This window comes from Phodopus roborovskii, unplaced genomic scaffold, assembly GCF_943737965.1.
Source record: "Phodopus roborovskii unplaced genomic scaffold, PHOROB, whole genome shotgun sequence".
NCBI lineage: Eukaryota > Metazoa > Chordata > Mammalia > Rodentia > Cricetidae > Phodopus > Phodopus roborovskii.
This window is the reverse complement of record NW_026126416.1, coordinates 24,891,335-24,918,853: the sequence shown is the minus strand read 5'-3', so window position 1 is coordinate 24,918,853 and position 27,519 is coordinate 24,891,335. Positions and strand designations below refer to the sequence as shown.

The following is a 27,519-nucleotide window of genomic DNA, read 5'->3' as shown; positions in this document are numbered from 1 at the left end:
TTAGTAAGCGGTAAGACAAAGGTTTTCTGAATTGAGTACTAATTTAATGATCTCTATTAAAGGCACTTCTTGTAGTGTGGGATATTGCTTAAGTGGGGGTGGGGGTTGCTGGGAGGACCAGGGTGATACTAGAACTCTTTAGAGATACATTTCTCTCTATTTCACTGTAAACTTAAATGTGCTTGAAAAATAATTATTTAACTAAAAGTAAGTAAATTAGAAATAGGGGCAGCACCTCCTACTGAAGTTAGCAACTGTTATCTAATCGGGACTAGAAAGACCTCCAGGGAAGAGTAAGTTTATATAAAACATTAATCAATTTACTAGTGCCACCTACTGGTGAGATCTGACTACTGCTCTACAAACGATTTTTTTTCCTTCAGAGCTCATTCTGGATAGTTATTTCACAAACGGTCTGTTGTTTGGTTTTGCTTTCAGATATGGTTTCATGTAGCTTACGCTCGCCTCAAGCTTGCTATGTAGCTTAGGCTGTCTTGCTGGAATCTTCATTTCTGGCAACTCCTATTTGAAGAGCCCCATTATTCTCCAGACCAGGTCTTTCCAAAAGGCCTGCCTCTTGTTCCTCCTCTCCCTCTCCCCTCCCCTTTCCCCGTCTCCCCCTCCCGACACCCAAGCTTCCCATCCAAACTGTTTATAGTCCCGCCCACCCGGCCCTTTAATCAGGTTGCAGTCCTGCCTTTCCCCAACTCCCCCGGAAGGCCCCGCCTCCTTGCCACGCCCCGCGTCCATAATTAATTAAGCTCCTGGCCCCGCCTCACTCCTTGCCTCACCCTCAGCCCCGCCTCCTCCCCGGCCCCGCCCCTTCCTGGGCCAGCGTGTCCTTCTCCCGGGTCAGCGGGTCATCACTGCCCTCCACGCTACCTCGGTTTCTCCCAGGCCTGTCCCTGAAACCACCTCCAGGTTCCGCCCTGCTTCCCGGACGAACCGCGCCCCCTTGCCTCAGCCAAGGCTCCCTCGGCACTCGGGCTCAAGCTTGATTTCCCCGCCCGCCGTGGGCCCGCCCTCCCAGGGGCGGAGCTGAGCCAGGTGCGGCCCCGGGGCGTGGCCGGTCCCGGGAACGCAGGTGCGGCTTCCGCGTCAAGATGGCTGCCGCCTGTCGCTCTTCGGCTTTGCTCCCTCCCGGCCCCCTGTGCCGCCTGCCTGCCCCGGCCCAGCTGCTGAGCATTGCCCTGTGTCTGCTCTGCTGGGCTCCGGCGGCTGTGGACGCCGTCCCTGAGCTCGGGCTTTGGACGAGGACCGTCAATGACGTAAGTACTCTGGGGACTGAGGCGTGGCGCTTCTCTGGCTCTCAGTGCCCTTGCAGGGTAGCTCCGCCCGCGCACCGGTCTGGCCTTGGGCTTGTTCACTTGAGCTCTGTCGGACCAGCAGTGGGCCCTCCGACAGGCTTACTGAACCTTTTGTCTGGACTGGGCTCTAGGAAGGGAGCGTCCCCCTCCTCTGCCTCTTCAGGGAAGAGCGATCCCAGTTTTCTTAGGCCGGCTTCTCCTTGCAAACGCTCTTGCTATTCGCGAGGCTCTCCACGCGCTGCGTCCTCGACTCTCACTGTGCCCTGTCACAGTGTGTCTCGATCCTGCCTGTATTTGTTCAGATCAGAGCCCCCAGTCTCTGCATTCCCAGCAGCATAGTATGGCTAGATTACTGCTCACGGCCCCAGGGAGGTTTGTCTAGCCCTTCTGTTAGAGCGTACATTTAATATGCTCTATAGTCATACATACACTCACCTCGCCTCTATTTACTTGGGCTTCTGAATATTCTTTAGCGCTCCTATCACAGTTCAGGGACTTCTATATATGTAGGCGGAGCAAGGTGTGTAGGAGTGTTTAAAAGGCGAGTCTGGATGGATGGGTGAATGAAAATGAAAATTTCCTTAACTGGGCAGGCCATTAGAGAACTTGATGTTCTGTGTGGCTACAAGATGCGGGGGAAATGTAGGGGCAGAATTATGGAAAGTCTTGCAAAAGAGGTAGGCATCTCAGGAAGTGACATTATTTCTAGAATGTCTCTAGTGTCAGAGGACTCACCCATATCTTCTTGGGGTACATTGAAACGACGTCCAACTTAAAAGATGAAATTTATGTTTATATTTCTGCAACCAAAAGTAATATCAGAAGCTGCACACGCTTCCAAACACAAAACTACAGAGAATTAAATATAGGCTTGTTTCTGTATCTTGGCTCAGTAGCATTTCTTTTAAGATTGTTCTGAGTCGATGCCCTGTGTTATAGACATATCAGTGACGGGCTGCGAGTCTCAATTGTTGAACTTCTCATCAATAGAAAGCAACATTTGTTGCTTTGTCCGCCGCCTCTGTAATGAATGTGATTAAGCTAGTGTTTGTAAACTCAAAGTAAGACCCCTGCAAGTGAATCAACTACATGGAAACCCTTACTCTGCTTGAGCATGTCTGTAAAGATCTTTGCCAAGCAAGAATGGCAGGGTCTTTTGAAAGGCAGAGAAGTTGTTTCTTGACTGTCATGTGCTGTGGTCAGGCTGAGTTTATTTCCTATGTAGCTCAGGCCAGAAGTGTCAGCAAGCTTTTATTTGCAAAATCAGGTTGATTGCTTTTTTTCTTAAACTACCTTATCAGAATTTGTCTTTTAGAACAGAGAGAATGAGGCTTTCATTTGTTTTGTAAATTCATCAAAAGAAAAAAAAAGTTTCTTTAGATATGAAAATCATTAAATAACTTGAACGTCACCACATATCATTGTACTAGTCATTACTCTTGCAAAGATGACTTTTAGATATGATGTTTTCTGATCTCAAGGAGCTAACACTATATTGGTGACTGCGCATTTATGAGTAGATACTTAGTATACCATAGCATTCTTGGGATATTAGTTTTCAAGTACTGAAATCAGCCTAACCCTGATTTGTGGAGATGTGTAGCTAGTCTAAAGAGATGAAAGGTATTTCCTTTGTAAGGAAAGGAGTGGAACAATAGCAGTGTGGGAAATTATTGGTGTTTATGTTGAATGAAGTTCTGAAAGGTGGGAGACTAAGGTCGCCATAGGCCTCCCTCTCTAGACTTCAGCCATAAAACTCCAGGACCTCCAGGGCTGAGGCAGATCATGTCTGAAGTAAGCTGAGTTTGGACAGCATGTCTCTTGAAATTGGTTACTGTTATGTGACTTTCCCTCTGAGACTATTTCTAATAGGACAATGACAGATGAAAGTAACACCTCTATGGAAGTCCAGCTTAGTGAACATTATAATGAGTACCTTGGGGTTACTCATAAGAACAAGGGTGTCCCTAGCATGGCCGAAAACTCAGAGCTATGTCACTGAGGTTCCACCATACAACTTGCAGGCAGCTACTCCACCCCAGCAACTGTTCCCTGCTTCTGTTACTTCAGGGTGGACCCCCATCAGCCTTCTAAGCTTCTTGAATTTTAGACTGCCCTCTTCCCTCAGGAAGGACAGTTTGGAGCAAGCCATAACTGCCATGAGGAAATGCTATGGGTCATAGGCACAGAATTACCAGAACTCCTTTAAGTGAAGCTTGAAACAGTGTTTATTGTGTCACCTAATTGGAACTTCTGTTGTTGTTTTTTTTTTTTTTTGTTGTTGTTGTTGTTTTAATTGCTCATCATGGGCCAGGCATGCACCCTCACCCCATTTGGGGGTTTGATTAAGTCCTGGGATCATCAGTAGCTAGTTTTGGATATGAACAGAGAGCCATTACAGGGATTTTGGCAGAACTGCTAGTTATTCTGACTGCCATCTAATGATAAATTGTAGGCTCAGGTCTGGAGATGAAGAACTAGCTGACCTGTTGAGGTCAGAGCAGAAATGTTGAGGGGCAGCATGACAACCAGGTTGGTAGATGTGAAGAGGAAGAACTAAACATGGGAAGCATGATCCTTACATAGGCATGTGCAGGGGGATGGCGGGTTGGAAGTGAGGAAGTGATGGCTTGGGTGACTGGAGGGCTTGATCTTCACAGCAGACAGTATAAGACTTGGAGAGGAATGCACCTGATGAACATATCCATGAGTTTATGGATCTAGAGATCAGAGGAGGGATCTGGGCTGCTGATTTTATTATTGTGGGAACTGTTGGGGAGGGGAAACGGTTACCAAAAAGAGTGACCTGCCCGATCAGTTCTGTCATTCCGTACTGCTCTTTCGGTTAGCATGGTTCCTTCTTGCAGGATTTTTATTCTTGGGAAGAACTGTTTGACTTTAACTAGTTATTGTTGTGAAGCACAGTGTCTACTAGAGACTGTATAAAGGAGGTATGGGGCCACTGGGGAGCATACCCAGGCTAGGAAGCATGCTAAACAGGCTCGCTAGCTACATACTCCAGCCAGGAAGGAGATTTTGAGCTGGTTCTTGAGGTAAGAAGGAAAAGCATGAGAGGGGTTTGCAGTTTTCAGGTTGACTGCTGAGGTCCCAGCAGCAGAGTTTTCCAGAAATGAAACATTGCTGGAGAGGCGAGCAGACTTTGATTGTGTGGGGTCTGTAGGATTTTGGCCTGCTGTGAGTACAGTGGTAAACAAAATCAATTTGGAGAGGGATATTATTTATCAAAAGTGCTTTTAACTTTAATACCAAGAAAACAGCATGCAGCGTGCAGTTTGTATTATGTCCAAGCAGCATTGATCATAATGGCCCGAGCCCTTCTGTCTTGTGTATCACCAAGTTCCAGTTTTGACTTTTTGAGATCTTTTGTTTTTTTCCAAAGTTCACTATGTGACCCAGGATGGCCTTGAACTCATGGTCTTCGAAGGCAGGGCCACTACTTCTGATCCTTACTCACAACAACTAGGGAATAGACATAGCAATGAGATTTTAATTTAAGCCAGCAAGAGATATGGTCAATTTTACATTTTTACATTTTACAATTTTACATTTTAAAGATTTATTTTTAATTTTTAATTATGTATATGGAATTGGGGAGAATGTGTGCATGAATGCAGGTACCTGCAGAGTCAGAAGAGGGCACAGATTCTCTGGAGCTGGAGTTATAGGCAGCTGTGAGCATTGTGATGTGGGTGCTGGGAGCTTAACTCCAGTCCTCTTCAGGAACAGTAGGTATTCTTAACCACCCAGCCATCTCTCTAGCTTCAGGTTTACATTTCTAAAATGTCTTGACTTGAAGGCTAAGTGTGGAAGCTTTAAAATATAATCACTCTGATTAGACGGTGTAACGAGGAATAGTATACTGTATTTAGACGATAAAATTACTTTTAAACAATAAAGAAAGCTTTAACTAAGATTTTTCTGTATTTGTTTTTCACTTTAGAAATCAGGACCTTTGATATTTAGGAAAACTATGTTTAACTCTACTGAGATCAAGTTTTCTGGTAAGTATATTAATGTACAGTTCTGATATATTATAAATGAATGCATTAATATAAACTAGTGTAAGATACATTAAGCTGAAGTGTACTAGGCTCTGCTTCCAAATCATGACACAGAGACTTATTAGCTTTGAATGCTTGAACTAGCTTTGACACATTTCTGGCTAGCTCTTTTAGCTTAAATTCGGCTGTTTCTCTTTATCTACCTTTTGCCTTGGTGTTTACTACCTTCCTTACTTCTGTATATCTTACTTTCACGGCTTCTCTATGTCTTGTCTGGCTTCTTCTTCCAGCATGACCCTTAGTCTCCCTTCCTTCCTTGTTCTTTTTTCTCTCTCAAGCCTAGAGTTCTCCTATTTATTCTCTCTGCCTGCCAGCCCTGCCTATTCTTTCTCCTGCCTAGCTGTTCATGGTTCAGCTCTCTATTAGACCAATCAGGTGCCTTAGGCAGGCAAGGTGAAACAAATACAGTTCATCTTTAGAAGTGCAGCACAAACAAAAGTAACACATCTTTACCCAGTTAAAGTAACATTCTGCAGCATAGACAAATGTAACAATCTTTGCCTAGTTAAAATAATAGTCTACAACAATGAATGTTTTGTTTTTTTAACTGAATCTAACATTTTAGAATTTTGTTTATTCTAGGCTTACTTATTTGCAAGAAATGATTTTTTTTTTTCCTGAACTTCTATCAGCCTTATCTGTGGGTTGCCATCCTTTAAGGTGATCCCCACCTTCTGATACTTATCATCCATCACATTCTACAAAGTTTCTCTTAAAAGTCTAAGGCTATGTTATGAAAAGATATTCTGGCTTCTCTGCCCTCTCCTGATCCCTTGCTCTGGGGAAGCCAGCTGTAGTGGCTGTAAACAAAGTAAACACAGAGCTTTCTCTGGCTTTAGACCTAACCCTTTTGTCTTAATCATACCACCTAGGACTTTAAGGATTGGAGGTCCATTATGGTTTGAACCATATCATCCTTGGTCTGGGTCACACTTAGACTAGGCTTGAGTGCATCTCTGTACCCTCCTCTTCACTTGACTAGCTTCTGCTTTTCTTCCTCCAGGTAACATGCCTTAACCCTACACCAAAGGTGGCCAGTGCCCTTGACACCCTGTTCTCAGCCTGTTGGGCATCTCAAAGCACCCACTTGTTAACTCTCACAGCATTTTAGCTCATAAATTTAGTTCTTGTTAGCTGCTGGCCTTTCCTGGTACACAGCAAGGAATTCAATGTGATTTGTATGGATGAGTGATTGAATATGTTAGACCTGGAGAAGCCATAGCTGAACAAGCCAGGATGCTTAGTTGATTACAACATTGGACTTACATTTGAATAGTTGCAGCAAGTTCTGGCCAGTTAAAATTTAATGAATTTATCCTTCTCGGTTTGCAGTGATTTAGAGAAATTAGGTAATGTTTTACTCATATTACCATTAAAACAGCCAGTTTCAGACAGCATTCTTGAAGTCTCAAGTTCATACTAGACTGTTATTAATGTACAATAAAACTGTTTGTCTGAACAGTGAAGTCATTCAGTTGTTCTGGACCTGTGAAGTTTACCATAGAGTGGCATTTGAAGTATCACACCTGCCACAATGAATACGCTGAGCTGGAGGAGGTGAGTGAAAACAAGTCTTTAATTCGTACAGAACTGTGGAGGAAAAATGATGAAAAGAGTTAAAATAACACCAGGTAAGTAGACTAGACGTTTGGGGACTTAAGACAATAAAAAGTATGTGCTTTTTTGACAAAACTAAGTTTTGTAATCTCCTTGTGAGGTATCTTATTAAAAAATGTTTAAATCAGGCTTGTAGCAGCCATTGATAAAGGACTATGATAAGTCAACTTAACTTGAGAAGGAAATTGAATTTTCACATCATTCAAACAATGAGTTGCTGGGAACCCAGAGGGCAAGTAGATGTGTGAATTCAAATCAGTCTCTGAGGAGAGTGGAGATCTGAGGAAGGACAGAGAGGAAGAAAGAGGCTGTGCAAAGTGGGGGCCTCTCCTCTCCTGGATGGGAGGGGCTCTTTGTCACTTACAAGTTGCTCTTTGCTGAGTCTCATGACCATTGTCTAGAAAGCCTCTCCCTTATGTGTTTGGCTTTTGTCCTGAGTATTGTTGAATTTCCATTTTATTAGTGCTGTTGTTCAATTAGAGCAAAATATCCTCAGTTTGACTAGCTCTGCTTCTTCACTATTCGATTCCAGGTGGGTACCTGTAGCAGGCATCACACTCGATTCTATTGAGTTGTTCTTTGTTTAGTGATGTTAACTCAGTTGATAGAGGAAGTGTTTGTTGACTCCTCCACTGTAGAGTTATTACTTTTTGTTGCTGAATGGGGCAGAATTTTTATAGCTATATGAATGTCCTGATTTTTTTTTTCATCAAATATCTATCCATTCATTTAGCAGTCTTTTATGAGTCTTTCCTTATAAATCAGAAATTATAATAATTGCCTAACAATGATTTTATTATTTCCATTTTTCTTTTGTGTGTCTTAGCATGTTCTTTGTGAATAAGCTACCTTGTTTCTTCTATTTTTTCTGTTGATCTCAGGCAACAGTATGGACATATTCGTGTTTACTTTGTTTACAAGACATGATCAGTTAATTTTTTTTGTTGTTTTTTTTTAATGTTTTTGTTTTTTCAAGATAAGGTCTTTCTTTGTAGCCCTGGGCTGCCCTGGAACTGTCTTTGTAGACTAGACTCGCCTCAAACAGAGAACCACTTACTCTGCCTCCCAAGTGCTGGGATTAAAGGTATGTTCCATTATTCCCAGCTTTTTTTTTTTTTGGAGGCAGAGTCTCCCTGTGTGTCCCAAAGACAATTAATCTTTTTATTTGCTCTGCTCCATTTGTCTTTTATTTGGTCTGGAGAGGCGATTTTTGGGAGACTGGGTGCTTCTATTAGTGGCTTAACTTATTCTTCTGTTATTTATCCAAAAGTGTTGGGTTAGATTAGCTGCTTTTGCTTTATTTGCCATTTACTTTCTACTTCTTTGTAATTAAATGCTCTTCTCTTTCTCTGTAACATTTCTTATATATAGGATAAAATATAAGTAGTCCTATGGCATGCTTTATTTTATTTTTTTATTTTTTGGAAGCTGTTTGTTTGTGGTAGCATATTGATTTTTGTTTTGTTTTGAAGCAGGGTTTCATTATGTACACTTGATTGCCCTGGAATTTAACTAAGCTGGCCTTGAACTCAGAGATCTACCAGCATCTATTACCACAGTACTGATACTAAAAATACGTACCACAAAAACAGTTTCTCTGTGTATCCCAGCTAGTCTTGAATAGCCTTTTATCCTGCTTCAATCTTCTTGGTCTGGGGTTAACAGTCATGGATCCATGGCCCCCCACGATAGTGTCTTAATCTCTAAGTCCATGATTGTACTTGATAATGGGTACAAACACATTGGAATGGCTAAACTGTTATGATTGTTGTGCCCAGAATCTGAACCCCCATAAGACCCATTCCGATGCAAAAGCAAAGAGTCTTTTATTGTTGTTTAACGAGCTAATTGTATTAACTGGGGCCCTTAGTCTGTTCAACATTCGGATGGTGGGAGAAAAGATGCCAAGCAACCTCGAGGTAGGGAACTTATTGGGTAGCATAAGGGGAGTGTCTAGGGGTATACAACAGTCTCAGAATTGGTGCAATTTCGGGCTTAGATGACCTGTCCAGTGTTGATTGGTCAACTGGTTGTTATGGCCTGTAGGCCCTCCCAGGGCAGTTGCTATGCTCTGCATGGCACTGTTGTGCCACTTGTACCGTAAAGTACAGCCCTGCCAGCTAACTTCTGATTGGTTCCTTGCCAGGAGGAGGGTATCTGACCTTCTAGTGACTGGGGAAAGGGACGAGGTCAGGCAAGCACATGTTGAGTCTTTTCTGCAGCCTGTCATGGCTACTAAAGGCGGGGTGGGGCAGTGGGAGTGTCCCTTCCTGATCATCTCAGTTATACTTAGAATCATAGTTAATATTTTTTTCTCTTTGGTATTTTGCTTTATTTCATGTTTTCAAATATTCCAAACTGAATTAATTCTTACTATTCTTTAATATGAAGTTTTATTTCTTCTAGAAAAAAATATAGAAAAAAATTATAACCTGGAATTTTTAACTTGAATAGGAACTGTCCCAAAAACATACACTTAATGCTGATATGGACTTCTGTGCCTATTTCAAGAACGTTGACTGTTGGACAACAAAAAGTGAAAACTTAGATTGCAACAGTGATTTACAGGCATTTCCCTCATTAAATGTGAGTATCTGCTTTGCCGTGTTAAAATCAACTTATTTCATTTGAAGTGAATACAAAACATCAGGCTTGAATAATGTTTTGTCAGTTTCTCAGAAAGGAAGGTGTTTGTCTTCAAGTCTTGGCTTTAGTTTTTGCATGTATGCATTAGGGTGTAAGAAAGAAATTGGTGTACTCTTCCTTTTTACTCTTTTTTTCTTTCTTTTTTGGAGACAGTCTCAGTATGTAGTCCTGACTGACCTGAAACTCTTTATGTAGATGAGGCTGTCCTTGAACTCAAAGAGATATACCTGCCTCTGCTTCCAAATTGCTGGGATTAAAGATGTGCGCCACCATGCCTGCAGTCTGTTCTCTTTTCGGCCTTACCAGAGGCTTCCATGACCTGCTCTGTCCTGTTCTGTCTCACTCTTCTCTTAGTGGTTCTCCTGGCATCCTATCAAATGAGCCCTAGTCAAGTTACCAGTGCCTCATCTGTTACCCTCACCAAAGGTCTTGCCTTGCACCGCATTTAACCACCTGAACATTCTTACCTGCTTGTTCTCCTTCCCAGAAAGTAGTACTCTAAATGTTAATAAAACAGTCATACCTGGTGTCCTGGGTTTGTTGGGGGGTGGGGAGGTCAACTCCACACAAGTTAGAGGTATCTGGGAAGAGGAACTTTGAGAAATTGCCCATCATATTGCCTATAGGCAAGTCTGTGGGGGCATTTTCCTGATTAATTATTAATGTGGAAGGGTCCAGTCATCGTGGGTGGTGGCACAGGACTGCTGGGCAGGTAGCCCTGGGTTGTATAAGAAAGCAGGCTGAGCAAACCGGTGAGACGTGTTCCTCCATGCCTTCAGCTTCAGTCCCACCTCCAGGTTCCTGCCATGACTTTCCTCAGTGGGGAAGTATGACCTGTGAGTTGTAAGAATTAAACCCTTCCTCCTGGGGCTGCTTTTGGTCATGGAGTTTATTGAAGCAATAGAAATCCTAACTAAGACATGTGGATTGGGAGGTTATGGATCATTGTAATTTACTTTTCCCTGAAAATTCTAAAATGAAAATGCCTGTAGTAAAAAAATTTAACGTTCTTTTTAAATGTGTTTGGAAGCAAAATAAACATATAAAAATGTATACAATTGTGCCTCAGTGGTTTTCAGAAACTGCAGACTTGGACCAAGTACAGAACCTTAGCATCTGGAGCCCCTGTTTATTTCCTGTACTTTCTCTAACAGTACCTACTCTCCAACTTCAATCACACTATTAAGGAAGCATTTTTTTTTTTTTAAACAGAAGACCTTTTTTTTTTTTTTTTTTTTTTTTTAAGGTAGCATGTTTTAAAACATTATTTTTATTTTATGTGCATTGGTGTGTTGCCTGCATGTATGTGAGATCCCCTGAAACTGGAGTTACAGACAGTTGTGAGCTGCCATGTAGGTGCTGGGAATTGAACCCCGGTCCTCTGGAAGACCAGTCAGTGCTCTTAACTGCTGACCCATCTCTCAGCCCTGTAAAAGAACTTTGTTAATTCATGTTCAAAGTACAATGAGACTTATTCTCTGGTATTCAACTTTCAAATCTGTTTTCTTCTATTACTTTTGTCTTAATTATTGGAAACTACTTTTCTCCATAGAAATATAGTAATTTAGAATCGATTGTTATATAATTTTTGTAATTAGATAATTTAAACATTAAATCCATTGTGTAGAATGAATTAATATCTGCAGTTATATAGAACTGTAAGGAGGAGGTTTTTCCTCCCGTTGTAATTTTTTGGGAATGATTAGCAACAATTATCCCAAAAGTGAAAAAATCAAATTCATAAAGAAAACGATTTGGATCCTCCCACGCATTGTAAGAAAAACACCTATTTCTGGAGTTCATACATTCTACACTGACGCAAACAAATCAGGTAAGGCAGGATATAAATCAGGAAAAATTAGTAAAGTGGTTCAAAGCCTTTACACTTCTGTACAAAAGGCAGAATTGTATGCCATTCTCATGGTACTTATGGATTTTACAGAACTCCTCAATATAGTTACTGACTCTCAATACGCAGGGAGAGTCGTCTTACTCATTGAGACTGCAGAATTTATTCCTGACAATACAGAATTAACTTCATTGTTTATACAGTTACAAGATACTATCAGAAAGAGGATTCATCCTATATATATAACACACATCAGATCTCATACGGGTCTGCCAGGTCCTCTAGCATAAGGCAATGATGAAATTGATCGGTTATTGATAGGAAGTGTACTAGAAGCCTTAGAGTTTCATAAGAAACACCATGTGAACAGCAAAGGTTTAAAAAAGGATTTTTCTATCACTTGGGAACAAGCCAAGGAAATAGTAAGGAAATGTCCTACTTGCTCATTCTATAACCAAACTCCTTTACCACCAGGCAATAAACAGTCAAAGGCCTAGATTGATAGTTAAGATGAATAACAGACTGTTTGATGGGATACTTGACACAGGGGCTGATAACTAATAAATCTTGGCCTCGAAGATGGCCCCTGCACAAGGTAAATGTTCAATTCTTAGAGATTGGAACCCTGTCTCATGTAAAACAGAGCACGAGATGGATTGAATGTATAGGACCGGAAGGACAGAGAGGAAGGTTGAGACCATATGTGGCTGATGTAGTGATAAATTTATGGGGTCGTGATCTATTACAGCAATGGAATACACAGATTAACATTCCTCCAGTATTAGATAGGAACCATAAACAACCTCATGATTATGGAAAAAATATTATAAAGTGCTATACAAGACAGATACCAAATATCCAGGCTGTACAAAAACAAAATACATGTGCTGAACAAACAGAGGAACCAAAAGCCCTACCTTTAAAATGGCTAACAGAGGAACCTGTCTGGGTAGGACAATGGCATATGACCTCTGAGAAGTTAGAAGCTTTAGAAAGCCTGGCTAGCTCAGTCTGTAGAGCATGAGACTCTTAACCTCAGGGTCGTGGGTTTGTTCCCCACGTTGCCCGCCGGTGGTCTTGTCCCGCTGCCGCGCCAGCCCCACTGAGACTCTGTATTAGATATAATGCTGTTGGCCAGGTACTAGTTTCTTATCAGCTAGCTCTGTCTTAATTACTAACCCATTTCTATTAATCTACGTGGTTTTATCTTACTGGAGAGCAGGCTGGCAGTTCTGCTCTCTCCAGTCTCCCCATGCTGACTCCTCCTTACTACTTCCTCCAATCCTCCTTGTCTCCTAGTCCCGCCTATCTTGCTTTCCTATTGGCCAGCAGTGCTTTATTCATCAACCAGTATGAGAAACATATTTACAGAATGACATCTCCCATCATAGAATGACATTTTACTCTTTTCCAGAATAAAGAGCTAACAGGCAGCAGAAATGTTTCAAGCCAAGAAGGATCAATGGTAAACTCTTTTGTCTTTAAATCCAGTATGTACAAATTATAGTGAGATTGAAAAATCAATCTGATGACTGCTTGAAGAATAATAATTATTAAAGTTGGAAAAGAAAAAACTTTAAAATAATATATTTTCTTTTGTTTCGATATCTATTTTGCATATACTATTTCTGCTTTAATTTAAAAAAAAAATCTCTTTGAAGACTAGCTTAGCTCTGCAGCCAGTTTTTTTTTTTTTTTTTTTTCTTTAAAAAAAATTTCAGCTTTCAGTGAGCAAGACTGTGGGCTGCTGTATCATAGCACAATGAGCAACAAGAGTATGGCACAGCAATGGGGAAATTATGGCATCTGGGGGAATCACTAAGAGGCAGAGGCTGAATAAGAAGTACAGAGGATCAGGAGGAGTTATGTGTAGGTACTGAATTAGGCATAGGAGAACTTAAATTTAGCTTTTACATACTGAACTTCACGTTTCCTCAGCTATTCCAAATAGAAATCTAATAGGAAGGCATTTACTGCACTAATTGGGACAGACTCTTGGCATAAACTATCTTATATGGAGGAGTAGGAAATAAAAGGAAGAAAGTACAAGAGTGGACTGTGCTGTGTTGATTTTACAGACATTTTCATGTCATTCTCTAGACAATCCATAATAACAACTGTTTGCATAGCACTTATATTCTATTAGGTATTAGAAATAATCTAGAGATGATTCTAAGTATGCAGGGGGATGTGTGTAGACTATACAAATCCCATGGCATTTTATATGAACGACAGGAGTGTTCAAGGATTTTGGTACCTATTAGGGGTGGTGCTGGGACACATCCTTTGTGGAGATAGGAACAATTAATTTTATGGTTTCATTTTGTTTTGTGGTATGGTCTTACTGCTGCCCAGACTGGCCTCAGACTCAAGCTGTCTGGTTAGTCTGACTTATTTTTTGACATTATCTCCCTTCTCTCTCAATTCAGGTTTTAAAAACATTTCATTAAAATCAAATACTTAGTAATATTAGGATAGAATGTGACAATTCCAATATTAGATTTTTTTTTTTTTTCCTTTTAAGACAGTGTTTCGCTCTGTAGTCCTGGATAGCCTGAAACTTTATATAGACCAACCTGGCCTTGAACCCACAGAGATCCACTTGCCTCTGCCTCCTAGGTATTAGGATAAAGGCATGTGCCACTAAGACCAACAGGAAGAATATTTGGATGATAATATTAAAGAAAGTATGGAGTGAGGACTTAGAGGGACCTGTGGCAGTATAAGTAGTGGAAGACAGTGAAGATGAGAGCCTTTTGTCCCCCTCTTGGGTATGGGGTATAGGGTAAGAAAAGGATTTTACAGCAGTGTTTTCTCTTCCACTGCCTGCCATTCCTTCCCTCTGGGTTACCTGTTCAGTTATTAAAATTGTTTAAAAGTGTTAACTGTTTACTGTATCTCATATAATAATCTGTTTTAAAGAACAAAGACTTATTCTCTCCATTGCAGGATGTTGTAGCCAGGACCCAGAAAGATGGCTTTCACATCTTCATCGTTTCTATTAAGACAGAAAAAACAGATGCAATCTGGGATTTGAATGGTATAGTTAACCCCTATCCATGCATTCTGTGTATCCTATAATTTTTGTCATTAATGTGAATCTGTATTGTCTGTTTAAAACATGTCTTTCAAACACGGATTTTGATTAAGTCTTCTATTTTGAAGACTTAAAACTTGATGCTTAATACTAATATACTTTTTTTAGTAGATAGAGAGAAATGAGCTTATGTTTAAAATGTTTTTTTTTAAGACGATTCTTTCCAGGCATGGTAGTGCATGCCTTTAATCCCTGTACTTGGGAGGCAGAGGCCGAGGCAGGTGTATCTCCGTGATTTAAGGTCAGCCTGGTCTGCAGAGTGAGTTCCAGGATGGTCAGGCTACATAGAAAAATCCTGTCAAAAGAAACCTAAAGAACAAAACAATAAAACCAAAACCCTGATTATTAATAATCTCTTACATTTCTTCTTCTCCCTCTCTCCTTCTGTCACTAGTTTCTCTTTCTATGGTGGGGCCTCATGGATACATCTCTGCATCAGACTGGCCTCTAATGATTGTGAGTATATCTCATCCTTTTTTTCCAAATGAATTTGAGTTCAGTAGTATAACTTCTCTGAAGATATGCTCCGACAAGCCCTCTATTTCTGCTTCCAGAGTGATGAGGAAATGAAGGGGGTGGGGGTGGGAGAGCCTCCTGAGATGTCAGCTTTCAAGTCAGAGGGTCAGAGGCTAACACTGTTTCTCTCCCTACAGTTTTACATGGTGATGTGTATTGTTTACATATTGTATGGTGTCCTCTGGCTGATGTGGTCTGCCTGTTACTGGAAGGATATATTAAGAATCCAGTTCTGGATTGCAGCTGTTATTTTCCTAGGAATGCTTGAAAAAGCAGTTTTTTATAGTGAATACCAAAACATCAACAGCACTGGACTGTCAAGTAAGTTTCAAGCATTTCCATGAGTTATGTGTAATGTATTTTAGCTAGTGTGAGCAGAGCTGCAGGAAGGCCCCTTTTATACATAGGTGTCAGGATGGAAGCCAACAAGAAAATGTCAGGAGGCTGGGGAGATGGCTCAATTCGTAAAGCTCTTACTAAGAAAGCATGAGGACCTGAGGGAGAATTCCAGTACTCATGAAAGAGCCAGACATGGCTGCACATGCACTTCCAACCCCAGCACTGTTGGAGCCATGAGCTTGCTTGTTAGCAGCTTAGCTCCAGGTACAGTGGGGAATAGAATGTAGAGTGGTAAATCAGGACACTGTGTCCTCTGGTGACTAGGAATGTATAGGCATGTGCACTCTCCATGCTCCCACCCAAAAGTGAAAATGTTAGAGGAGGACCCTGATCATTTGACCTAGTATATGTGTTCTTTCCATTTGCTTTCTTTTGCTAATTTTCTCTTCACTTTTGTTTCTGGAAAAAGAAAATTCCCATTCTCTAATAATATTTAAACAATACAAAGCTGGGCATTGGTGGTGCACACCTTTAATCCCAGCACTCGGGAGGCAGAGGCAGGCTGATCTCTGAATTCAAGGCCAGCCTGGTCTACAGAGTGAGTTCCAGGACAGGCTCCAGAACAATACCTCAAACAATGTCTCAAAAAAAAAAAAAAAAAAAAAAAAAAAATGGATAACGGTACCTTAGGTATGGCCAGTGCTTTTGATAATCTTCCTTCTTTGTTTGTTTGTTTTCTTTTTCTTCCTTGAAAAAGAAGAGAGTAAAATGAGTAGCAACCTGCAAGAGCTTCCTATGTATGACTAAAGGAAGTACTGCCCTGGTTTGTACAGTGGGATGTCTGAAGCTGGGAAAGATGCTGGTACATATTTCAGATGTGTGCTTCAGGCTTGTAGAAGATAGATTCAAACAGGCCAGAAAAGTGAGCTCCTGCTGTGTATGTGCTTGTGTGTATGTGCACACAGATGTTTGCATATGTGCTCTAAGACAGATAGTGAAGTGCTGGGGATGTACCCCAGTGGTAGATAACTTACCTAGCATACATAGGCCCTGGATTCCTTCCCAAGCACTGTCAGGGCTTGGTTGGGGGAAGTATCAGATGGTAAGGGTGGAAACTTGACTGAGTGTCAGAGAAGGTAGTTCATCCCCTTTCTCTTCTGGTAAGGTATCTCTTACCTAGAGAGCAAGGGTGGTAGGAACTGAAGAACAGCAAAAGCCAGAGATCCATGAAGAGATGAAGCGCCATTTGCAACCATCAGGGAATCCAAGGCCTTCATCTAAGGTGTCACCATAGGGGTTGTCAAAGAGACTGTGAGTCACTGTCAGTATGTTTGAAGAGTCTGTAAAGGCCATGTGCTAGATAGTTTTGATTTTGCAAGCCACATGGTTTTTTTTGTAATCACTTAGCTCTGTCATTGTGAAAAGCAGCCACAGACAACAACAAACAGATGAGCATGTCTGTGTTATAATAAAACTTGATTTACATAAATATGCAAGGCCAGATTTAGCCCCTGGGCTATAGTTTACCAAGTCCTCTTCTGTATTTATTGTTATTGATTTCCCACTGCCTTGAGCATTAAGTCTAGACTCTGTAACAGTCCCCAGAGCCACCAGTGGTCCTGGCCTCTATCCCATCCACCTCTTCTGTTTTTACTGTTGACTTCCCACGGCCTTGAGCATTAAGTCTAGACTCCATAATAAAGTCCCCAGAGCCATGGGCTCTCCTCTATCCGGTGTTCCTTTCTCGGCATCTGATGTGGCACTGTGCTGCACACATATATGCTTTCCCCTTCTCCATGCTCCCTTCCCCGATATATGTCCACTTACTCTTCTACTCCTCATTTATTCACCTTTTGTGAGTTTTCTTGACCAATTATGCCAACCCCAAGTGTGTATTATGTATTAAGTTGCTCCTTGTCCTAGTCCCAGAGTTATGGTGTCACATGTAGCACTCCCCATGCTGAGTTGTGTCTGCTTCCACGACCTAACCAGAGTTCAAAGTCTATGCATGTAGGGATCAAGATGCCTCTTTTATTATTGCAGTCATAATAGTAGGAGTACAGTGAATACTTTCATTTCTTTTTGTGATGTTAGGTTTTAGCCCAGGGCCTTGCATATTCTAGGTTAGCACTTTATTGCTATAAATATAGATTTTAAATGAATAAATGATGAAGGCACATGGAGAAAAGAAAACTCTAGAGATAGCTTTCATATGTTTGCTGGACTTGAAGAGGGATGTAGGTGGAGGGGTGCTCTGGTAGGTTTCAGGTTGACATAAGAAAACTGCCTACTCTGGGCAGTGGTAGCACATACCTTTAATTCCAGCACTCAGGGAGACAGAGGCAGGTGGATTTCTGTGGGTTCAAGGCCAGCTTCTTCTATAGAGTGAATTCCAGAACAGCCAAAGCTATACAGAGAAATCCTGTCTCAAACAAACAAACAAACAAAAAAGAAAATAAAAAAAGGCTGGAGAGATGGCTCAGCCATTAAAGGCTAGGCTCACAACCAAAACTATAAGAAAAAAAGATGATGATGATAATGAGAAGTGCCTAATAGAGCTGATGAGACTTGAGGTGAGTCTTCAGGAGGTAGTACTGCCCTCACTGAGGCCTGAAATATCAGTTGGGTTAAATGCCTTGTAAGTCACATATAGCTAATAAATCTGGGGTCAGTGTCATTGCATTGCACATGGTAATTTTTTTTTTTTTTTTTTTTTTTTTTTTTTAAGAATCTTATAAGGCCTCTGAGTGTACATAATGGATTGTTTTCTTTCCTTGCCCCTCAGCCCAAGGTTTACTGATATTTGCGGAGTTGATATCTGCAGTTAAGAGGACATTGGCTCGCCTGCTTGTGATCATTGTGAGCTTGGGTTATGGCATTGTCAAGTAAGTATTGCTGCATTGAACAACTCCTGACTCTCCAGTCTAGTGTTCTAGCCCATGCACACATGACCTCTGTGGAACTCAGGATTTGTCAATGTCACAACCTGAATCCCCAAGGGAAAACCCTGAAAGAGCATGGGCTTAAAAAACTCTGTTGAGTTCAAGGCCAGCTTGGTCTGTATAACTACACAGAGAAACCCTGTCTGAAAACAAACAAACAAACAAACAAAAACTTGCATGGACTAGCCATCTAGCCATTTTATATTAGCTCTTGATCTTGTATTGAATCCCAGTAGCCCAATGTGGCCTGAGCCTCCTAGAGTCTTGGGTTATAAGCATGTGCCCCACACCTTATCTCTTGAGCAGCCTGATATAAGAGTATGGCTTCAGGGATCTGCATTCCTTATGCATTCCTGTCGATTCTCATTGCATTTGGTAGCACAGTTAGTGCCAAAATGTCAGGCTCCCTTCCTGAAGTGTTGATGGGAGTGAAATGAAAACAAATGATGGAATTGGGTTCAGTTGACTATGGATCCAGGCAGAGGTGACATTGCTGTGTCTGATGTTTCAGTAGAGACTCTGTCTAGAAACTGCCATCTAGGGACTAGAGAGGTGGCTTAGTAGTTAAGAGCACTAGGTGCTCTTCCACAGGACCCAGGTTCAGCTCATAATTGCCTGTAACTCCAGTTTCATTGGATGCAACACCTTAATACAGTCTGTCAGTACCTGTAGTCCCAGCACTCAGGGCATGGAGTCCAAATGATCTCCAGCTCAAGGTGAGCCTGGGCTACATTCCAAGCCCTTTCTTGCCTATTACCTGAGGGAGGCCACCACCCTGGTCCCTTTCTCTACACCTGACACTTAGCTCTTTGCCTTAAGTTTTGTTTTATTATGACTGTCTTAGATATGTTTTATATATATATATATATATATATATATATATTTATTATTTTTTCTTATTTCACATATCAATCCCAGTTCCCCCTCTCTCCCTCCCATGCCCCCTGACCCCCCTCCTCCCCCACCCCCTCCCACTCTCCAGGGAGGGTGATGCCTTCCAGGAGGAATATAAAAGCCATTTTTTCCTTCTGATTACTCTAAGAAGAGGATTTTAAAGTATTGCAAAATGTATGTGCAATCAATTCTGATTTGTAGATCCCATGAAGTATAATCATATTATTAATTGGAAAAGAAAATACATTTTGTCCTAATCCTTTTTGTTTTAAGAATCTAATATATTTTAACTTTTAAGTTGGAAGATTAAAAACAAATTATGTTGTCACTCCTGCTCTGGGGTAAGAGGCAGGAAAGAGAGGGAGGGCACTGAGGTTCCTTGTGCTCATGCTCTGCTCTGTGTCCAGTCACATGATCAGTGGGCTTCTCAAGGTAGTGCTCCATGTGCTTTGCAGTTAATGGTAATAGAAGTTATCATCTCTGTCAGCAGCTGCTAGAAGCTGGCATAGCATCCCTGCCTAGGCTCACCAACCTGCTCCTCCATTCTGAGTATTACTTGGTTATGTTCATCCTGTTGCTTGAACTTGAAACTCTCTGTCACCTTTACAGCTTCAGGTCCTGGAGGGAAGGCCTGGTGGTCCCAGGGCTCATGACTGTGTCCTTGAAAGAGAATGCAGAGTTCCAAGCACATCCACATCACTAAATAGTGCCCTCTCTATATTGAGCCTGTGAGTTCTGGGTTCAGATTTACTCTGCTTACCAATGCACTCTCTGTCTCTCCCCCAACCCTCTTGCTTCCTCCAGGCCTCGGCTAGGAACAGTTATGCATCGGGTGATTGGACTGGGACTGCTTTACTTGATCTTTGCAGCCATTGAAGGCGTCATGAGAGTCATCGGGGTAAAGGCCACATTAACCCATCACCACTTTTTGTTGCCATGGAATGCAATCGTATTTAGTCTCTTCATTTTTCTTTGTTTTTAAGATAAAAATGTATGAGACAGTCCCAATATGAGCCTCTTCCAGATGGAATAGTCTGCTTTTTTAATACTTGGTGAAGGAAGAACCCAGCAGAGTCCTTCCTAAAGTGGCAGACGGTGAAAGCACCACTGATGTCATCACCCTTGGAAGTAGCTCTATCCGGAAATGCCTGTGGTCATTATTAGGGGTGTCTGTTTTTGCCCTTACATAGTTTAAACACAGACATATCTTTCTTAATCCTGGGCTTAGAAATGGATCAAATGAGCAGAAAGGAAGTTATCCCCTTCACTTATGTAAGCATCCTTCTCTCATTTGACTCTTAACTTTGCTCTAACTGGACTTACTCTCTGGGGAGTTAGTAAGTCCCACATTTGGAAGAACCAGGAGGAGGTCATCTTCAGAGAAGATTGTGGTCATGTGGACAGCACATTGTCCTCTGAGGAAGTGTTAGATTTTAATCTGTGAAAACCTCTAACAAAAAAGTAAAACCAACCAAACAACCAAGCTCCATGAAAGGAGCTTGTGTTCTTAGGAAGCTAAGTGATCTAAAAGCTTACTGTGGTTCACCTGATTCAAAGACTTGCATTTTACTCAAAACATATTTGAATTCAGTGTGTAGATCAGATCACTGTGCACAGAACAGTTAATCTGTTATGCTGTCACATACATTTACCTCACATATTTTTGTTTGGCTCTTAAAGGAGGATATTTTTCAGTAATATTATAGAGCCTCATTCCATTATGTTAATGCATGTATATTCTGTGTTACAAACCTGTTCATTTATTCTTCGAGTGTATTTGTTACTTTGTATAAACATGAAGAACCCCCCCCACACACACACACACACAGAGATAGAGAGATAGAGAGAGATGGTTTTTGAGACAAGGCTTCTCTGTGTAACAGTCCTGGCTGTCCTGGAACTTTTTCTAGACCAACCTGGCTTTGAACTCACAGAAATCCGACTGCCTCTACTCTCCTGAGTGCTGGAATTAAAGGCCTATGCTACCACACCTAGCTAGCCTCATATATATTGAAATATATATGTATACATATAATTCATAAGAAATTAGTCTTTAGAAAAAATAATAACACACATATAAATACAATATTACACATTTTAAAATTTACATAGTTGGCAGTTTAAATGGTGGCTGTTTTAAATGTGACTGCCGAAACAGGGGTCTAATATATAATCTGTTCCTCCCTTTTCACATAGTATCCTACCTTTACTTTGCCTTTTTTGCATGAGTGTGTCCCTTTATTCAGGAGAGGGCAGGAGTCTGTTCCTTTGATAGAATCAGGTCTGGGTTTGGTGTGATGAGAAAGGAGATTGAAATGGCAGGTCTGGGTGAGATTGGGGCATGACAAGCCTTTTGTTTATTTGCCAGTCTATTTATTTCTAGCATGAAATAAATTGATAAATTATGTTTGTTGTTCACAAAGCCGATGGTTTCTATGTGCTAACACAATTCCATCAAAATATAAAATCTTACATGGCGTTGAAGGTGATAAAAAGTGAAATTGTTTTTCTTCAGATGATACTTATACACTACATTGAAACTTGCATAAATTTAGGCTTTCCCTACTTTTATTTTTCAGGGTTCTAAACATTTAGCTGTTGTTTTGAGTGACATTACTTTAGCAGTTATTGACTCCATTTTTGTGTGGTTCATATCCTTTATCATGTCCTACCAAAATAGTTTGTGGTATTATTAAAATCAGATTACTTTTAATTTGTAATAATGGTGGAATGAAATATAATTGTGCATTATTGTTTTCTCAATGTAGGAATTTAGCTAAAGGCAAGAACGTAATAACTCCCCAGATAGGAATGTCTTTATTTTCCTATTAGCTCACTAAACATGTAAGTACTCAATGTACACTTCACACAGTGAGGAATAAATAGAGAATATTGTCTCTGTGTTTACAGAATTCACACCCGATAAAGAGACACATATAACTTTACTGAAACAGCATAGCAGGAGAGATGCCATTTTAGAGTGCTGGTGTGAGAATAGAGGCAAAAGGAAAACTCTGGCAGAAAAAATAAAGACTTCACAGAAATGGTTGAGTAAGTAGGAAGAGAATTGAGGAGAAAGAATAGTTGCAAGTGTGAAGTTAAAGGGGACAGTGGCAGAATGTCTCAGCTTAGCTTTTCTGCATGTAAATATGGTGGGGAATCATGGCAGATGAGTCCTCGGGTGGGTCCTGTGCAACCTCGCAGTGGCTTCTTAGGGATGCTTGCCTTCCTGTGGAGAATGGAGTGCAAATAGACACCTCTGGCATTGGGATGGCAGAGCTGCAGTAGAGATGGACAGGCAACCACCTTCAGCAGTACAACTCTGCTGATGGCTTGTCTTCGACATTATATTTAGAAAGGAGTCTGAGCTTCCCCTTTGAAATTGCCTCTTTTCTAAAGTAGTTTGTGCTTAGAAGAGCTTTGGACAAGTCAGGGAATATGCCCTTGCTTTAAGCAATTGAGCTTCAGACTTTCCATCCAGAAGAATTTTGTAGTTGGTGTGGTGGTGTACACCTTTAATCCTAGTACTTGGGAGGCAGAGGTGATCTCTGAGTTAGAGGCCAGCCTGACCTTCAGAGAGAGTTCAAAGACAGCCAGGGCTACATATAAAGAGACCATGCCTCAAAACAAACAAAATGTGCTGTTTTCTCTTGGGATTTACAGATATATATTCATTGGGAAGACACTCAAGTAGAAACCTTGGCAGAAAATTCCAAGGAAATAGCTCTGTGTAAATGTGAGCAGCCTGTCTCCTTTGGACAGCACTGACTTTGTTACCTTCCAGTACAGTCAGCCAGATTGGGGTGGGCAGGTAAGGGAAGCAAAATGAGTGGTTTAATTTACTCAGTGGTCATAAAGAAATCCAGAAGTTAAGATTATCCTGGACAGTATTGGGTGGTGACTGGAAGTAAGTTACTGTAATACCCCTTTCCTTTGAACCTGAAATTGCCAAGTTTGCTGTCTCCTGCTATTTGGTCATTTTTACCACTCTGAGATGAGAAGTAGGTTTCTTGGGTGGTTACAGATGACAAGTAGATATAAGCAGGGCTGCATATAAAATTGATGGTTTTGGATGATGACCTTGATCTCTTTGATTTCAATGAATCTAACACAAATTAATTCTGTAAGATCTTAACTGACAGAAATTCAAAGTTGATAGCCTTTCTTATGTCTCCCCATACCCCCTTTGCTGCTTGGTTATTTGTTTTGCTGTTTTGCTGCAGGCGAATGACTCTGATCTTGTTCTTCTGGCCAGCCTGCCTCTCTCTCTTCTTGACTCAGGCTTGTGCTGGTGGATATCCTTTTCCTACTACAGCAGCATGCTCGCCTGGCTCTCTCCACCTTATAGAGTCTGTGTGCTTTAATTATTGCTTTCTCTTCTGCAGGGGGTGGCGGTGGGGTAAGTAAAGGCTTAGGCAGTTTCAAATTTGCTTTTGATATTTTTAACTCCTTGGTTTTTAAAGAACACTGTTGGATGATCAAACAGAAACATATTTGTTTGTTCCATATGTTTGTTTGAGGTGTTTAAGGAGTATAGTATGTTTGCATTTTTGTAGGTTCTCACAGTAGGACCAAATTTGTTGGTGTGCATTACCTCGGAAGCTGATCTTGCCAGACAGGCAAGGTTGTGTACATCTTAATCCCAGGACTTGGAGGCAGGCAGGAGGATCTCTGAGTTCCAGACCAGCCATGGCTATACAGTGAGACCCTTTCTCAAATAACTTCTTCTTTTTTTAATTTACTAAATTTAAAAAAAAAAAAAAAAAAGAAGGAAGAAAGAGAGACTTTCTCTGTAAAATAATATTGGACATTTAGAATGATTGAAAAATCAGTTTTTACAAAGTAGTTTTTTAATGAAGTATTTAGTCTTTTGTTTTTTAGCTTTTGTTGTTCTTGTTTTTTGAGACAGGGTTTCTCTATGTAACATTCCTGAACTCACTTTGTAGACTAGGCTGGCCTTGAACTCACAGAGATCCACCGGCCTGCCTCCTTAGTGCTGGGATTAAAGGTATGCACCACCACTGCCCAGCTTTTTAAAAATATGTAGTGTTTTAAATAGGTATAAATCCAAAGCTTGCCCTGCTGTCTCTCTGTTGGTGTCTGGTTCATAAACAAGGGCTGCTGGTCTGCCCCTAAGGAGGGACCCACCTGCATGAGCAGGGACCTTCAGGCCTCTGCTGACCTGAGGAGTCAACAAGAAAGTCTCTCTGTGTCCTCATTCAGAACAATATTAGCCTTACTTGAACCTGGTGCTCCTGGAAAGCAGCCAATGCTAAAACTTCCCCTCCACCGTTTGTGTTCTGGGAAAGCCCTTCCCATAGCACCTGGTTCAGAGTCTAGAATGCCCTTGCTTTACCTGACTAAACCAGACCAGACCCTCCAAGTTCCCATTCTTTGCCTCATGAATGATTAGCTGGACCTTCTGTATCTTCTTTCTAATCAACATCAAACTGCAAGACTTTTCCCTCTAATGCCCTTGGACCCACTGTTAGCCTGAGCCAGTATACAGCCACTTTAAAGGTTATTAGAATAGAACTACAGGAAGACCTACATGTTGTCACTGCCCAGCCAACTCCCTGTGCTTGTGTCCTTCTGTCCTTCTATCCACAGGCCTTTTCTCTCTGGCCTTTAAGTTGCTTGAAGAGCTTGCATTCCTAGTATGCCCCTGTCATTCCAAAAGAGACTTACTTAAACTAAGGCATGTTTTCTTTGTCAGTTTTTTAATTTATAAAAAGAAACTGATAGATGTCCTAACTACTCAGTTATGGCTATTTAGAGATTAACATGAGAATCAGCTAGAAAAAGAAAACAAGAAAGCAAAAGAAATGGTGTCATAGGTAGCAAGAGGTGTCTTAGCTGAGGGTTTCTGTTTTGACTGTGTACACTGCACTGTCCTATGTCATGGGAACACATTACAAGTCTTCTTGCCTTTTTTCCATTAAAGTCTGTTCATTTGTTTCAGACAATGGATTTTATGTAGAAAACTGTAATTAAGTGTCATTTTAGAATGGTATAGATTAAGATACATTTTCTATATTTTGTTTTAAGAACTGTATTTAGCAATGCTGTGTTTGGGTCTATAGTATATGATTCTTACTGTGTTTTCTTTTAACTATACGTTGCCATTTTTCATGTTTCTCCTTAACTAGTTTTCACATTTTTATAAGTTTGGCACAGACTATGAAGACTCTAAGGCTAAGAAAGAACACTGTGAAATTTTCATTGTATAGGCATTTTACAAATACACTCATCTTTGCTGTGCTAGGTAAGCCATCTGTGCCTCTTTCAAAAACTACCCATTTCATTATTATATGTTCTTTAAAAGATGACTTTCTGTCTTTCAGCTTCTATAGTGTTTATGGTGTGGACAACAAAGACCTTCAGGATTGCAAAATGCCAATCAGTAAGTAAAATTTTAAGTATTTTAAAATTTATTAAATTTTTGGCTAGATAATTAAAATGGTTTGTTGTGGGGTATTTGTACACTGTATAAAGGTGTATTGCTGTGATTGATATAATAAGAAGCTGAATGGCCAACAGCTAGACAGGGTTTCTGGGGAGAGTAAAGAAGAGGAGGAGGAATCTAGGTGTGCAAGAGACACCAGGAGACAGAGAAGAATCAGGAGGTGAAGATCGAAGGAGAGGCAATACCATGTGATAGAATGTAGATTAATGTAAATTAATTTAAGTTGTGAGAGCTAGTTAGGTTTAAATTAAGTCTCTTGTTCTATTTAGCAGTAAGACTCAGGAGTCAAAGGCTGGGGTAAAATTATGCTAATTTAAACTAGGTGGTGATGGCACATGCCTTTAATCCCAGTACTTGGAAGGCAGAGGCAGGTGGATCTCTGTGAGTTTGAGGCTAGCCTCAGCCTGGTCTACAAAGCTACAGAGAAACCCTGTCTTGAAAAATCCAAAAAACGAGAGAAAAGAAAGGAAGGGAGGGAGGGAGGAAGGAAGGAAGGAAGGAAGGAAGGAAGGAAGGAAGGAAGGAAGGAAGGAAGAAAAAGAGAATGTGCTAACTTAGGCTGAGTAGCAACTAGCTGACCTTGTTTTTTTGGCCGGAGACACCACAAGAGGACATGCCTTTTTATTAGACAAAAAGGGGAAATATTGTGGGATATTTTGATGACACTCCTGAGACTGCCCAATAAAGTTATACTTTGAATCGGGGTAGAGCCAGGGACTGACATCCTGAAATTGGCCATTTTGAAGCCAGCAATTTGGACCGAAAAGATACACAGGAAGGAAAAGGTGGGGACTGGAATTTGCTTCTTCTTGGTTTTGGGACGAAGGAATAGACATCTGTTATGGTGTCTCTGACCAAAAAACAAGATCAGCTAGTTGCTACTCCGTCTCTCTGAGCTATCAGGTTTCTACCCCAGCCTTTGAGTCCTGAGTCTTACCGATACACAGATGATAGAGACCTATGGCTGCAGGACAGGAAGCTCCACCAGGCCGTGGGGAGCTGACTGAGGGGCTGTAGATGATATTAAAATATCAGTAGATTCTTGTGCAGCCACTAAGCCGACCAAAAAAGTAAATGGTTATTAGATTATTAAAGAATTAAAGTGTTTAAATTAATTATTTAAACAGTTATTGCTTTTAATTATAGTTTTTTTCTTTTGTGGAATTTCAAAGAGTTTAGTTTGTAAAGATATAATTTCATTGGGTATTTTACTTATTTTTTGTAGAGTTATCAAAACTTTTTTCTCTTCTAAATAATGCTGAAGCTGGGGGTGGCTCTCACTTGGTAGAATGCTTGTCTCATGTGCACAACCCTGTGTTTTATATCCCATGTAAACTGTCAGTATTTACACAGTCCTGTACAGCACTCAGGAGCCAGAGGATCAGAAGTTCAAACCAGCCTGAGCTGTATTTGACCCTGTATCATAACACCAAAAATACATACATATTTGATCAAGTTCCTCTCAAATTTATTATCCCTTTTTCTGAACTTCCTTGTACCTTTTGTGCTAGAGATGGCACCCAGGGTGCTGCACATGCTCTGCTTCTCTGAGCTACACCCCAGCCTGGCTTGGTACCTAAGTGGAATTAAACACCCAAGATGCAGTGCTGCTTTGACATCACGCTTGGCATTGCTTAGGGAGATGTCCCGTCCTTCATCTCAGTTCTCATTCAGTCACAGGGACACCCACAAAGGGCCCAGAAGCCCCACTCCGCTGCAGTGGAAGACACGGCTGAAGGAAAGAAGCTGGACCTCTTGCCAGTT

The 27,519-nt window shown here is 41.0% G+C and overlaps 1 protein-coding gene across 1 annotated transcript in view; it reads left to right on the top strand.

The window, feature by feature from the left end:
• Positions 1-1,060: 1,060 nt before the first annotated feature.
• Tmem87b (transmembrane protein 87B) overlaps positions 1,061-27,519 on the top strand; it is a 39,249-nt gene continuing 12,790 nt past the window's right edge. The window contains exons 1-13 of the mRNA XM_051183422.1: positions 1,061-1,268; positions 5,269-5,329; positions 6,852-6,946; positions 9,461-9,592; positions 12,916-12,966; positions 14,451-14,541; positions 14,993-15,054; positions 15,252-15,435; positions 18,239-18,338; positions 20,094-20,187; positions 23,513-23,586; positions 25,448-25,554; positions 25,634-25,692. Coding sequence (XP_051039379.1) covers positions 1,104-1,268; positions 5,269-5,329; positions 6,852-6,946; positions 9,461-9,592; positions 12,916-12,966; positions 14,451-14,541; positions 14,993-15,054; positions 15,252-15,435; positions 18,239-18,338; positions 20,094-20,187; positions 23,513-23,586; positions 25,448-25,554; positions 25,634-25,692 — 1,275 coding nt within the window. The 5' untranslated portion in view covers positions 1,061-1,103. The remainder of the gene's footprint in view (positions 1,269-5,268; positions 5,330-6,851; positions 6,947-9,460; positions 9,593-12,915; positions 12,967-14,450; positions 14,542-14,992; positions 15,055-15,251; positions 15,436-18,238; positions 18,339-20,093; positions 20,188-23,512; positions 23,587-25,447; positions 25,555-25,633; positions 25,693-27,519) is intronic.